The sequence below is a fragment of the Wyeomyia smithii genome, chromosome 1 (assembly GCF_029784165.1).
Source record: "Wyeomyia smithii strain HCP4-BCI-WySm-NY-G18 chromosome 1, ASM2978416v1, whole genome shotgun sequence".
In the NCBI taxonomy this organism is placed as follows: domain Eukaryota; kingdom Metazoa; phylum Arthropoda; class Insecta; order Diptera; family Culicidae; genus Wyeomyia; species Wyeomyia smithii.
This window is the reverse complement of record NC_073694.1, coordinates 151,439,202-151,452,554: the sequence shown is the minus strand read 5'-3', so window position 1 is coordinate 151,452,554 and position 13,353 is coordinate 151,439,202. Positions and strand designations below refer to the sequence as shown.

The 13,353-nt window shown below is 39.4% G+C and overlaps 1 protein-coding gene across 5 annotated transcripts in view; it reads right to left on the bottom strand.

Moving 5' to 3' along the window:
* The window catches only part of LOC129728470 (cadherin-99C), a 382,935-nt gene that overhangs the window by 87,597 nt on the left and 281,985 nt on the right, over positions 1-13,353 (bottom strand). For all 5 annotated transcript variants that reach the window (XM_055686940.1, XM_055687031.1, XM_055687089.1 and 2 more), the window contains one exon: positions 4,931-5,119. In XM_055686940.1, the coding sequence (XP_055542915.1) occupies positions 4,931-5,119 (189 nt within the window). The remainder of the gene's footprint in view (positions 1-4,930; positions 5,120-13,353) is intronic.

Genomic DNA, 13,353 nt, shown 5'->3' with positions numbered 1-13,353 from the left:
CTTATTCTTACTATAACTGCTCCATTGATGAGTGAATTAAAAGGTATATTTAATCTAGAAACCATGAATTCACAGGACTACAACTGTAGTTTTTCATCAAATCGTGAATGATGTTAGTTCCATGGATTGGAATGTTTTGAGGAAAGTCCATGATTTACCACTGTAAAGTCTATTCGAAAAAAAATATATCAAAATATCCAAAATATTTTCACACCATTTCTGGAACAATGGTAGAACGATTATCTTCAATAAACAGAAAGGATTCTTATCACAAGCACAACTCTTGTCAGTACGCTTGAAGAGTGAAGGAATTTCACGTTGTTGTGAGATGAAAACACCGATTTTGCGGGAGCTTAACCCTATTGTAAAATATATACAGGGTCCGGCAATTGAACTGCTACATTACAGGGTGTCACCGTGAAAGTGGTACACACATTTGTGTGTCTATTTTCGCATCGGGAGGCCTACCCTGTTAATCAGCTGTATTTGTTTCGATTGCTACACATGTTTATAGTTCAAATGTAAGTGACATAGGTAGAGTTTTACTTTTCCAGAGAAAAATTGCAATGGATTAAAGTAGAGCACTTTTGCGCAGCGCTGGCGAGCACCTGGTGCTCACGAAATCTCACATGCTACTTGGTTTTGCGGATGACATCGATATCATCGTGAACGGTCCGTTAGCCAACAAAGTAAAGTAAAAGTAACTAAATTAGAGCACAAAAATTGTATCTTTGTGGAATGAACAACATATGGTACAAATCAGGAGGAAGAGGCATGGTGGCGTCACACGCCCGCGATAGCATGGCAACTAGTTGGTCAGCAGTCGGGCGGAGCCAACTGCCCCCCCTCGCGCTCTCTTCTCATTACCTCTTGAAATACCTCGGCATTGAAGTGCGACGTCTTCCACCCGCGGACGGTCAGAGTGTTGGCTCTACCCGTCGCTTGAGCCTGATGTCTATTGCTACTGAAGACGCATGATGCTCACAACATATTTGTTTCAGATGAACTGTTTACGTTGGAGGCTTTTTTGAATAAGCAGAATGATCGTGTGTAGGGATCATGTCTCCGTGATATTTTAGTCGATAAAAAATAAATGGAACGATTCCAGAATGCTTCAGCTGTGATGGTTTGGGTAGCAATATCCAACAGAGGAAAGTTGCCAGGGGTATGGAAATTATTAAAGAATACTATCTACAACACTTCATTAAACACCACTTGCTGCATTGTGCCACAGAATTACTTAGAGGAGAAAGTTTCTTCTTTCAACAAGATGTAGCGGCAGCGCAAAAGGCATTGGTTGTTCAGAAGTGGTGCAACGAAAATTTACCGTGTTTTATCATAATCTCTCAAAAATTTGAATTTAAGTGATTCAGCTGTAATTTTACTACTCATGATAATAAAACAGAACCAGAGAAGAAACACTTATATGTTTTAATTTTATGGTAAAAAATAAAGTGCATCACTTTCACGGTCACACGAAACTGCATTGAAAAAACCCTCGTCGCTTTATTTACATTGTGTTCATCGGAGGAGAAGAACGTATGAATAATTACTTTTGTGCAGGCTTTTGGAAATGACTGTATATCCACGACAGGAAGTTTTCAACTAATTCGGCTTGCATTGTGTGGCACAGCTCTCCCTGTTCCCCGTGCATTCGGTACATAACCCGACAGCCACTGACGACAGCACACACATGCAATGCCAAACGGGCTGTTATATTTCATCTCTTTATGATTCGCGTAGGAAAGCTCGTACCTCAACTTATGATACGAACAAATCCTAGCTGATTTTTATTTTTATCAAGAATGTCAGTTCACGCCCATTGCTTCGGAATTTTCAATCTGTCTTTTAGGAATTGAACCTTGAAACTTTATATAAAAATAAAAGTGACAATTGCACATATTATTTTTTTTATTAGCCTAGTTTAAATAAAGAAGCCGTAACCATTTATTGTTTTATTGAATTCAGCAAAGTTTTTGTTTGGGTTACAAATTTGCGTCATGAATAAACGCTGATATGTTATACCTAGCCAGGCTTGGTATTCTCCTGAATATGTAAAAAAGCAGAGTGAATATTCACCGTTTACTCCTTGTCTAGCATGAGCGCAACTTGTAGCTTTGCACTGCATTTTTTTCTCTTTTGTGCTATGTTTTTTTCTTGTTCGCAGAAAAACTAACACACTTATTACTTACACCACAGCTGAGCAAAACAAGAGTGATGCATCACTCTAGTGTAAATACACAGAAGAAGGCCGTGGTGTGCACTGCTGAGATGAATTCGATAGCATTCGAAGAGCAAACGTGTGTGACGGACGGCTGGATTTTTTTTTTCAATTTCAACATGCAATTCAAAGCAAACAAAGCAATTTTCTTTTCTATCTGGATGCTCTCCAGGTTCTCCAGGCTCTCTGGAATACACAGTGAAATCACTCGCAGTGAACTTTGTTGTCCTTTCGTGTGAGAAAGCTCACACTAGTGTTTATTATTTCTCTGGAGAGATGTTTCAGATTCCACCGAGTTTTTTTTGCATGTTCTTCAGATACACACGATTCGCTTCATTCTCCAAGCAAGTGCGTCGCTTTGCTCACCAGTGTTAAAGCAGATGTTTTCGCAGTGAAAGATACTCTCCTTCACGGTAGTGTTCCTCTGAAAAAAAAAGCCGGTACCTAACTTTTCACAATAGGAACACATAAACTAATTTCAATGCGGGATTTCAGATAGATATTATAGAACATTCGGACAAAGTGGGATTCAATTCGGAAATTTTATAAATTTCGGCACTTTTATTCTACTGTTTGTATACTTGATATAAAAAATAAATATTTTTGTATAAGCGCCTGACCATCAGCAATACGTTTTTGTATCTGCTTCAAAAACAGTTAATCTTAATTTTATTATTTGTAAACGATATAATTTGTTATACCATTTGTAGTACTACATGCATTTGTACGTTCAGGCATTGTACTTACACTACCAGCCATAAGTTTGGAATCGCTTTACTGAGTATTTCAACACCCAGTTCTAGTATTGCAGCCTCCTTCCAACAAGTTTTGCATCACCTGGAATCAGGGCTCTACATTTTCGAAACAACATAATGAAATTAAATATTTCGCGCTTCGAATCGAACTTGGTTACTTTCGGCTACTGTCATCGAATCACTTGTATCTCTCTTTGCCGTCTGTTGATCATCGGATCATTTCAAATGAAACTGATGACTAATTCAATTGACGGATAGAGTGACGGAGAGAGACTGACTTTGTCTTTTCCTTCAGCGTCTCAATTGAAATTAGCACCGCATCGCGTCGTTTGATGATGCTTTTCTAGTACCACAAGCCGTAGTTAGAGAGGCAATGGCAACCAATTAATACGTCACGCAAGTAATCCTTATATTTCTGATTTTTTTTTTCGCTGTTGATCACTGGCGAACCGTAAACACTTGGAGTTGGGGAATTGGTGTTGGGGTCCTCCGGTTTATATCGTCACGATTTTCTTTTCTTCCTCTTTCCTATATATGCGTGAAATCATGTGAGAGTGACGGTGATAATCTCCGCTTTCAATTGAAAATCATTGCTTTCATTTTCAAGCCCTTCAGTTGTCAAAATCGGAGCAAGAGCTTTGGAGTAGTTTCCAAGTAACTAACGAAGTGCTCGAAAATGATACAAACGCTTTTCAATTGGAAACGACGGGTCAAAGCGCCTCAATAACCTGATAATTGTCAATTGAAAATGACTTTGTCAGGCTCTGTCTGAAATTGGCATATATCTCGTGTTTATTCAGTAAAGTTGTTCAGAAAGTCGCGGGTTCCTGGATAGCGGATCGTAAAGTACCGGATCCCACCGCTTTGCGACACTAGGGTGTACAGAATTCCTCGTACTTCAACCTCAACTTATCCCGCGATTCTTACTTCCTAGAAAGTTACGCCTTCGGCCCGTGCCACCCGTGGTGGAAATATTCTAGCTTCGTGAGAATTATTAAAAGACGCCGCTAGCCACATTGCACAAAACCTATCAATTCGGGGTCACTTTGGATCAGTCTATACTTACATATGTACAGTCCCATGCTACATATTTTATCTTGCTCAAATGAAAGCACTTCTTCAGCATGAACACAACAAACTGTAAATCTATCATTAAAAAGAAATCGAAAACAAAATTATTGAAATTGCATATTTTCTCTGAGAAGTTGTGGTCTTATCGCCAAATAAAGCTGTCCATTAACATAAAGGCAATGATCTTCTGAAAAAGTTTATTGAAGATCGCAGTTCTCTAAGTAGTTGAATTCACGAGATAAATTAAGATAGAATACACTACATAGAGTTACATAAATCGGCCTATTTTAGGTGATGATGCTAAACTTTTCGGATTGCTACAATATTTTAACTGGGTGTGAAGCGATTCCAAACTTATGGCGGATAGTGTAAATTCACTGAATCTAAGTTACAGCAACAATCATCACTTCTGTCAACTATAAAAAGAAAAGTCGGGAAGCTTCGACAAATCTTGATCTACCATCGCTGGTTAAAGCAGTAAAATTTGGCTAATGAGATCTATTTAAACAATCTATCAACAAATATCGTTCTGTTTGAATGGAATTTAAAGCGCAGATGTCAATGTCTACGGCTTTGTCGATGGTTTTATTCAGATGTGCAAATCAAAATGGCGAGCAAAGAGCACAGAATTCTTAGTCAGGTAATATATATTTGAATAGTCCTAAGATCATGTTGGTTACAGGATGACTATGTTATAACATTTGCAATATATGCTGTACAGCACCCTACTGACAGCTCAAGAGGCTTTCCGCAATAGGGTCTGAAATGTTAAGCTCGTTATTCGACCAACTTTGGCTAAACGAAAAAAAAAGAAACCAAACAAACTCGCAAAACAGAATCGCATCGAACCCAATTACCCCTAACGACCATCAGTCATAATTACCTGTCCTTGGTGTGGATATGCAATCGTGAACACTCCGTAACCATCGGCCGCTGTCAACGTATTGGGGGCGATGTCCGAGATGCTTTGCTGGGAGCCCTTGACGACGAAGTACTCCACCAGGCCGTTGACACCGGCGTCCTTGTCCTGGGCCTGGATGCTTCGGAAGATGGTCGTTCCGACCGGGGTGGACTGTGTGCGGCGGGAGGAAAGAAATTAAAATAAACATTATAAATCACGTTGCTGTTTTCAATAATAATAATACTCAGTTGAGGAGAAAAAATATCAGAAAAATTTCTTTATTTGCTCCGTCGAACCCGTCGGTTTTCTCTAGTGGCTGAAATAAATTGCACTAAAGTGAACCCCCATAGGGTTCTGAGAGACGGTGAAAACGAGCAAATCATCATCAGCATCAGCATCATCATCATCATCAGCTGCACATTCTGTCGGTCGTGGCTGCTGGAAGCACTTTTCACTCAGCAAAACGCTATACTCATTCCTACGCCGTTGCCAGTGCTCATCATAACCCATAGATGCACCCATCTATCCCAATTAATCATTTTACGCTGCATAATTTCTGCAGGGGATTATGCAAACAATTTTTCCAGCAAGTCATTGTACCTTCGCTAGCAAGTGGGGTAACGCTGGTGTAATAGCTGGCAGGCGGACAGGAGATGTGACGACACGGTTGGAATGTTCGACTGTTGCACGTAGAGCAAACGACTCAGTGCAAATAGGCCACATTCGATTGCCAATGGAGTGAAGTTAGTTTAGTTGGTAATTGGAACACGTATCATGTTTCTGAATTTCTCTTCAACATAGTGCAAAATCAGGTAGCTGCTGTTTTGTACTACTCAAGTGTCGGGACGAGTGCAACATGAATTCTTGATCGGTTGAGGAGAGTTAGTGTTAGTAGAGGATCGTAGCACTGCACCGCATTTGATTTATAATGTTTTGTACACAGTTTTCTTATTTTTATGTATCAGCTGAAAGAGTATAATTTCCTGATCAAAACGTAATTTTTAAAAAATGTTCATCGTTGTCCTTCGATTTTTAAATGAAGACAGAAAAACTGCTCGAAAAGTGTTAGCTGACAGTTGATACATGAACGAATTGACATTTAACGTATTTCGAGCAGTTTTGAATTCTTCATTCAAAAATCGAAGGACAACGATGAACATTTGTAAAAAATCACATTTTGCTCACAAACCGCTTGTTTCTGATGATAGGTAAGGGGTGAAATCTTAAAAAGCAAAAAAAAAATAAATTGGACATTGATTATTTTTACTTAATTCGAACATGTCCCATATATGCTAGAAGTGACATAAATGGTAACAAATATACCAGAAGGGATGGTAACGGTAAAATTTCGGAATACAAATTAAATACGAACACCAGGAAATTAAAATTCCGGATAATCGAGTCCAAAGTTCCGGATAATCGAATTCCCGATAATTAAATCTTCCGGATAATCGAGTCTCCGGATAACCGAGTTCGACCTGTACATACAAAAAATGGCGGTTGAGGTAATTTTGATATTCAAGATGGCGGATGGCAATATAATACAAAGCATTAGGCCTCGTTCAGACTACGCCGCATATCACCTGACATCGTTAGACGGTATCGGATATCACTTCGGGTGTTCACACTACAGTGAGATGATGAGGTTTGACATTTGCTTTGGTAATTTAAAAGGGAAGCAAACAAAGCAGGTCAAAGCAAAAACAAGAAAACAAGAGCAATGCAATTAGGATAGAGATGTCAACTAGTTGGCTCGCAGTAACGCGAGTTCTCATATGTAATTATCAGAATGTGCGGGATGACAAAAACAAAAATGTTTCCTTCCTTCTTTTTCGCACACATCGCGAATTGCGAAATTTGTAGGGTTGCGTCAAATGTCTTTTGACCGTGTTGCCAATCTGGTTTTTATTGGTTTTCGACACGATATCCGCGATATCATGTAGCCGAGGGTATAAGAGTTTAACTTTCAGAGTAAAAAGGTTTTGACTTATGAATTACCCTGATGCGGAGATATTGCGGACATTTTCAACGAAATATCAGAATACTTTAATACTACTTTCCTCATTAGATTCGCTTTGCGAGTGTTTAAAGCTTGAGTCATGTAATATTTGAACTCACTGTTAATTTTACTGCAGTGCTTCTAGTGTTCGGGACCTAATATATTTTAACAGTTGTTTTGGAACATTACAATCAACCTATAGAATTGTTGGATTGATAGAACAAGAGAGTAAAGCTAACGGTTCTGTAGGTTAGGTTTATTGAAACGTTTATTTATGTCACTCTACCGTTACAGTCACTCGCACCTGACATGTATCTGTCATTTTGATTTTGCTGATTATCTTAAACATATTTTAATATGTACGCGATGCATAAAAGTTTAACGAGTAAATCTTTTCGACATTTTTCTATCAATTATGCATTGTATTCATCCCCTGTTTACGTAACAAAGTATAGGCAATTACCGTGAATCACCTTGAACGGATGGAAAATAAGCGCTAAAACAACGCAGCTTCCCAATGGTGTCTATTCCTAACATGCTAACGTACATGCGAGGGAGAGTTCACTCATGAATGAGCATTTAATTTATGGAAAACGATTAGCTTTCACGACTTCTGACACTTGGCGCTTTTTGTGCTTTTCTGTGGGGTGGATAATTTCCTTGCCTGACGATGCAGGCAGGTGTTCGGGAAAGTAACACACGCAATCTCCACAAATCACGCAGTTGACCTGCAGTTGGTCAGAGCATTCCCCCAGAGTTTATGTTTGATACACATTGATACGAGATATCTTGTAAATTAGTTTTCATGTAGGTCCGGTTCGACATCCGCATACACAGGTGAGCCGCATGCCTACGGGTTCGCATACCGAGGAAACGCTGGCAGTTGGTTTGTAAATGTGAAGGTATGACCTATCCGAAAGCACACACGTAAGCTTCAGCTTGCCGAACAAAGATCCTCCTTCCACTCCGTTGCATTGAAAAGAAAAAGAAAAATACAACACGCGAGAGTGTACAGACTCCCTGCCTCCACAGTTCCAAATCTACTGTTTGTACTTCGAACGCCGATTTGATCAGACTTAGTGTAAAATCATGTCCAGTGCACTTTACGTTGTGCTTCTACCGGCAACGTAAATCCGATTTATTATGGTTGTGGCGAGACAGATAGGCTTGAACGATTGGAATATGATTGCAGCAATGAAATTCTTGAAATCAATCTGCCAGCGAATGTAAACCTGATGGCAACAATTTCCAGGTTTACAACACGAGAGCTGCACACTGCAAGGTAATTCATTTTTCGACTACTCGAACGTGAGTAATGGCACCGTGATTTATCAGAAAATAGCGTCGTTCGCTCTTCCACGTTAAGGCGCGCGGAAGGATCGTCAACGTGAGGAGATACGAAGCCGCCATAAGTCACCTGCTATCTGCACGAATCGACACAGTCTCAAATGTTTCGCGTACCGTTTTCGCTTCCAATGATCCCATTTTCTATACCTGACGCTGCTCAAATCCAGTCGAAATGACTCTGCTGGGAAAATTCAAACATTTAGCTGAAAGCTGACTGCAGGGACTGCGATGCTGGTTCAAGCTGGCAACCGGTACGGCAACAAGCAACCGGTAAGCTATAGGCATTTCCCCTCCCCAATCACCGCCCAATCACCGGTGAATGTGAACGTTGTGCTGAAATGAAGAGCCGATTAGGCGGTCTCAATAGAGGCGGCATATTCAGCAACATACATATAGCCCAGAAAGTCGGCGAGGGAAATGAGCTCCGATGAATTATTTATAGCCGTTTTTAGGGAGGTTTGCAGCAGGTTGCACACCGCACGGAGAGTATTTCCTCGGAGCATAGAAAGTCCCGGTTCCGCGGGGTCGTGATAGAGTGTACGATGTGTGACCCATAATGACACTGCTATAATTCTTTCCTTGTCCATCCTTCCTCGAAGCCCTGACTGCAATCGGGCTAGAAGTAATTGGGAACAAAGTGAAAGGTTCCCGTATGGGACCGATTTGGAAAGCCGCAGTTGCTTGGCAAAACAAAACAAACCCGATCGACGCCGGGAAATGATTCTATAAGGAAAGCCGAGAATTGACGTGGAAATGTGTGATCATGGGAGCGAAGGTCAACAGTTACAGTCACAGGCAGAAATTTGTCAGCAACGTTGCTGGTCGTGTTTTAAATTTGCTCGTTCTGATTTATAGTTCTGTCATACAATGCGTCCGAGAGACTATCATTATCATATGATCTAGACCGCTTGGAAAGTATTAGAACTACTATGTTCTGGCTCAATTGTCGGCAACTCTCATAGACAGAAATTGCATTCCTTGTACGTCACATTGCGTTACACTTCTGCCCACGGTCAGATCATGATACAAGTTCACAACCTCATTAGGACGCCCATTCAGGATCGTGATAAATGATGAAAGGTTCGCTGATTACACAGCCCGACTGCTGCTATGCAGATTGGAGGGAGAATGAGTAGCGAAAGTCTCATTTATTCATTTCTAGTCAGTTGTTGTTAAATCTGCCTCATCAACCTGATTCATTGCTGCCAAGTTATTCATATGTATCGTCTTGGTTTCGTGCATACCTATCATTACAATCCCGCAGTGAGGAAAGCTGTCAGAATTCCGTCTTGCAATCATACACTGCTTGTTGAGGTTAGTAATATTTTTTTTTCTTGCAAAAGAAAACCATCTAACATTGACTGTACTGGCTGAACTTTCGATACGAGCAAAATGGTTGCTGCATGGTTGCCATCTTCTGTGTCATCCACTGACAAGTTAGGTTAGAATAAAGTAAAAGAAGCATACTTGGTGCTGTAAAACTATCGTGCAGAACATCATTTGATCTAGTATGATTAATGAGGCAATAGCAACGCATGTACTGACTAACTACGGCAGAAAAGAGTGAAATTAGAGCTGAAGATTAACGACCTATCCAGCTAGACGTTTTAATCACCTCAGTCTGTAGTTAAATATTCAACGAACTAGACCACAAGACACAAGATGCCTTAGTTTCGAAGTGCAACTAGATCTAAACTATTTTAATGCTTAGTGTTAAGGATTCAAATCAACCTTAAGGCGAGGGAAATAATACTTTGATTTTTCAAAATAGTAAAAAAAAAAAAAAAACAGCTAAACATGCGTGATAAGAAAGGCAATGTTATGCAATACGATAACGCTGGAACAAAATTTCTACATTCATTTTTATTATAACTATTTACTCACAGAAAGTGTTGAAGTAAATGATACCTAACCCTAACGAAATTTTTAATTTAAAAAAAAAAACAATCCTAAAAAAATTAACTTTTTAGGCCATCATTAGAGCGATAGTCAGAAACTGGAAAAAGTTGAACTCGTGAAAGTTAAAAAATTATGGGCTTCAGTTGGCGAACGCTATCAATCAACCAATTTGTTTGCGAAACACTAACTGTTGAGCCGACTTGCTATATTACGCGATTTTGCGAAAAATAAGATATGCTCGTGAGGTCTATGGCATTGGTAGCAAATCGCAGTGGTGTATTTCTGTGATGCTAAGAAGCATTTTATTCCAAACATGAATGATGCCAATACATAATGGAGTCCGTCAAAGTATACCCGATCAGAAGAGCATAACTAAAAAATTACAAAATTCTATCAACGTGAGATACATATAACATATTTTGATACAATTTTGTATTTTTCCATATAATTTTGATTACAAAACTGAATCTGAATGAGTTATAATAACAAAACGTGATATGAAGTAGTTCTGAAACAAGTCTAACTAATTTTTCGTTTTTATCAAAACCTGTTGTTTCTGTTTTGTTGTTATATTGTTCTATATACTATCTTATTTTGTTAGAAAGCTAATATATTAGTAACAAATTTTGATATGTGTTTGATATTAGTAGAATCATTTCTGTTATAATTTCTGTTATTTTAACACCTAACGGGACCAAATTGAAAACACAGCCTGTAAGGTTTTTCCCGTAACAAACTAACAACTTCTGTTACATTTTTGTTTTTTCTTTCTGATCGGGTACTTTCAGAGTATTCAGTGTACTGTAAGTGTAGCTCAAGTAAGGCGTACCTGCGCAAAAGAAAACTTCCGGGTAACAGCAGAAGCATCCGCAGTGTCAGTGTTCATTCTCTAAGTAGCATTTTTCTATGTGAGATAAAAAAAGCACGTGAAACAATCTTTTTTATGATCTACCCTGCATCAGAACTCAAATATATCATGAACGAGTATGTGGCATAACTCCAATTTCGGTCCTCTACCAGGCGCGGAGCGAATCAACAATCCAGCAGAAATCAGAAAATCAAACAACCAATTCGATTCGACATCACAATCGAGCAAATGAAAATGTTGTGTTCTGCACCTTACTTCCTAGGTTCGTGTTCTGCTTGCGGTCTCGTAGCCCCGCAAAACGGCCTCTTTCGTCAACCGCACTCCGATCCTGGCCCTGCCGTCTATACAAACAAGTAAAAAGCATCTGGAATCTTGGGTGTGCTGCGGCCCTTCCATTTGCCGCATGACCCTTCCCAAACGTCTTCTGTGACCATCTCGTTCTAATTCGAGTGTCATGCATGCCAGTCAGCCTCCGCGCATAACTGTAACCCTGTCGGTTGCTTCGATGCTGGTCATGTTTACTTTTTTGCTACCACCCCCGCTTACCAGCACCCAGGCCGGTATGTCCGGTATTAACGGTTTTAGTTGATCTGGACTGGTTGCTCAGCAGCTGCTGTCCCATGCAAAGCATTCCAGCTTACAACCAGCCCTGAGATACAGAGCGTACTTTGATTGCAACAATGGGTGTGAAGAATTTAGGCCGGCTAGAATGGCTTCTTTGGCAGTCGGTTGCCGTTAAGGCGGAGTGTCCCATGTTTCTCGAACAGCAATGAGATATAATTTACCAAATAGTTTCTGTTACGATCACTATCACTATGAAATAGTAATTATTATCAAAAACCAAAAATGAAAGATACCATAAAAAAGAGGTTTGTCGCCGAGCGACGTGAGGAAGTAGTTCTATCAACTCAGCATACGAAAATACGGGTCCTACTTTTGAGGACAGTTTACGTTCACCGACGTCAAAGTGTTTTAAATATCATATTCAGTCGAATAACCTATATCTTTAATTACTCGTGTTTTCTTGGCAAAGCGATATGACGAACTCCTTAAAGACATTTTCGTTTAGGTACCATTGTTTTGTCGTTTCACTGAGATAACGGGGACTAAACGTGTAATTCGTTTAGTGTAAAAATCAGTCCAACAACAAATTTCCGAGTTTGGTAAAGTACCAAATTTCGGAATTCTAAATCTATTCTACCGATACCTCGTTAAACAATTGGAAAAACAACCTTCACCGAGATTCCGAAAAACAAAACTGTCAAAATAACGTGTACTGGCAGGTCAGCTGGTATTTTTGTATTTGGTATTTCTGCAAGAGAATATACAACCAAGAACCGCAATGCATGTGTTTTCGAGCCTTCACTCATTGCATTTGTATTGATGCAGCAACGATCAGGTTCATTTTTGTACCCTTTATTCATGCATAAGCAGAATCTCATCGGTCAACCTCAAAGCCCCCCCCCCCCCTTCTAAAGTAGAGAAGGATGTCAAATCATCGTAGAAACATTTCTTGTACTCTAAAATCCTCACATTTTAAATTTGATTCCATCAGCCCAATTGATTCTGAAGTTATGTACTGCCGTTCCGAGCATAGTTGTCCCATGTTCTACACAAACCGTATGCACGCTGGGACAACTATGCTTGGAACGGCAGTGTGGAAATTTGTGTTTTATTTGTATGGGAGCCCTTTCTTTCTGAATAAGGAGGGGCTCAAAACCACCATAAAACATGTCTGGTCTTTTAAAATTTCCTCTTGTCAAATGTGGTTCCATTTGCTAGATTATTTCTCGAGTTAAATAAAAATTTGTGTTTCATTTGTATGAGTGCCCTCCCCTTCAAAAAAAGAAGGAAGCTGTCTCGATCTACCACCTAAAATTATAAAGATTCATTCCTTGTAAAGCAGTCGTACCAGAAGCTTTTTACTTCCTATATTTCAAACATCACACTATAAAAATATTCTGTTCGTGCAGGGCATTGTTTTTTGGAATCTGCTACCTATCGAGCTCAAAATCATACGATCCTTGAATGGGTTCCGTCGTGAATGTACAGCATGGTTCAATAATGGGAGAAGTTAAAAAAATAATACTTAGGAAATTTTCGTTACCATAAGTAATTCTACTATAAAGTATCGAATTGTAGTAAATTAAAAGGTTTTTCCTTACACTACAAAGTTTGTGAACAAATAAGTAAATAAAATAAATAAATAAAAATAAATATTTCTTGCTTCCCAAAATCTCCACATTTTAAATATAGCTCCATTTACTTGATTTGTTCTCGAAGTTTGCAGAG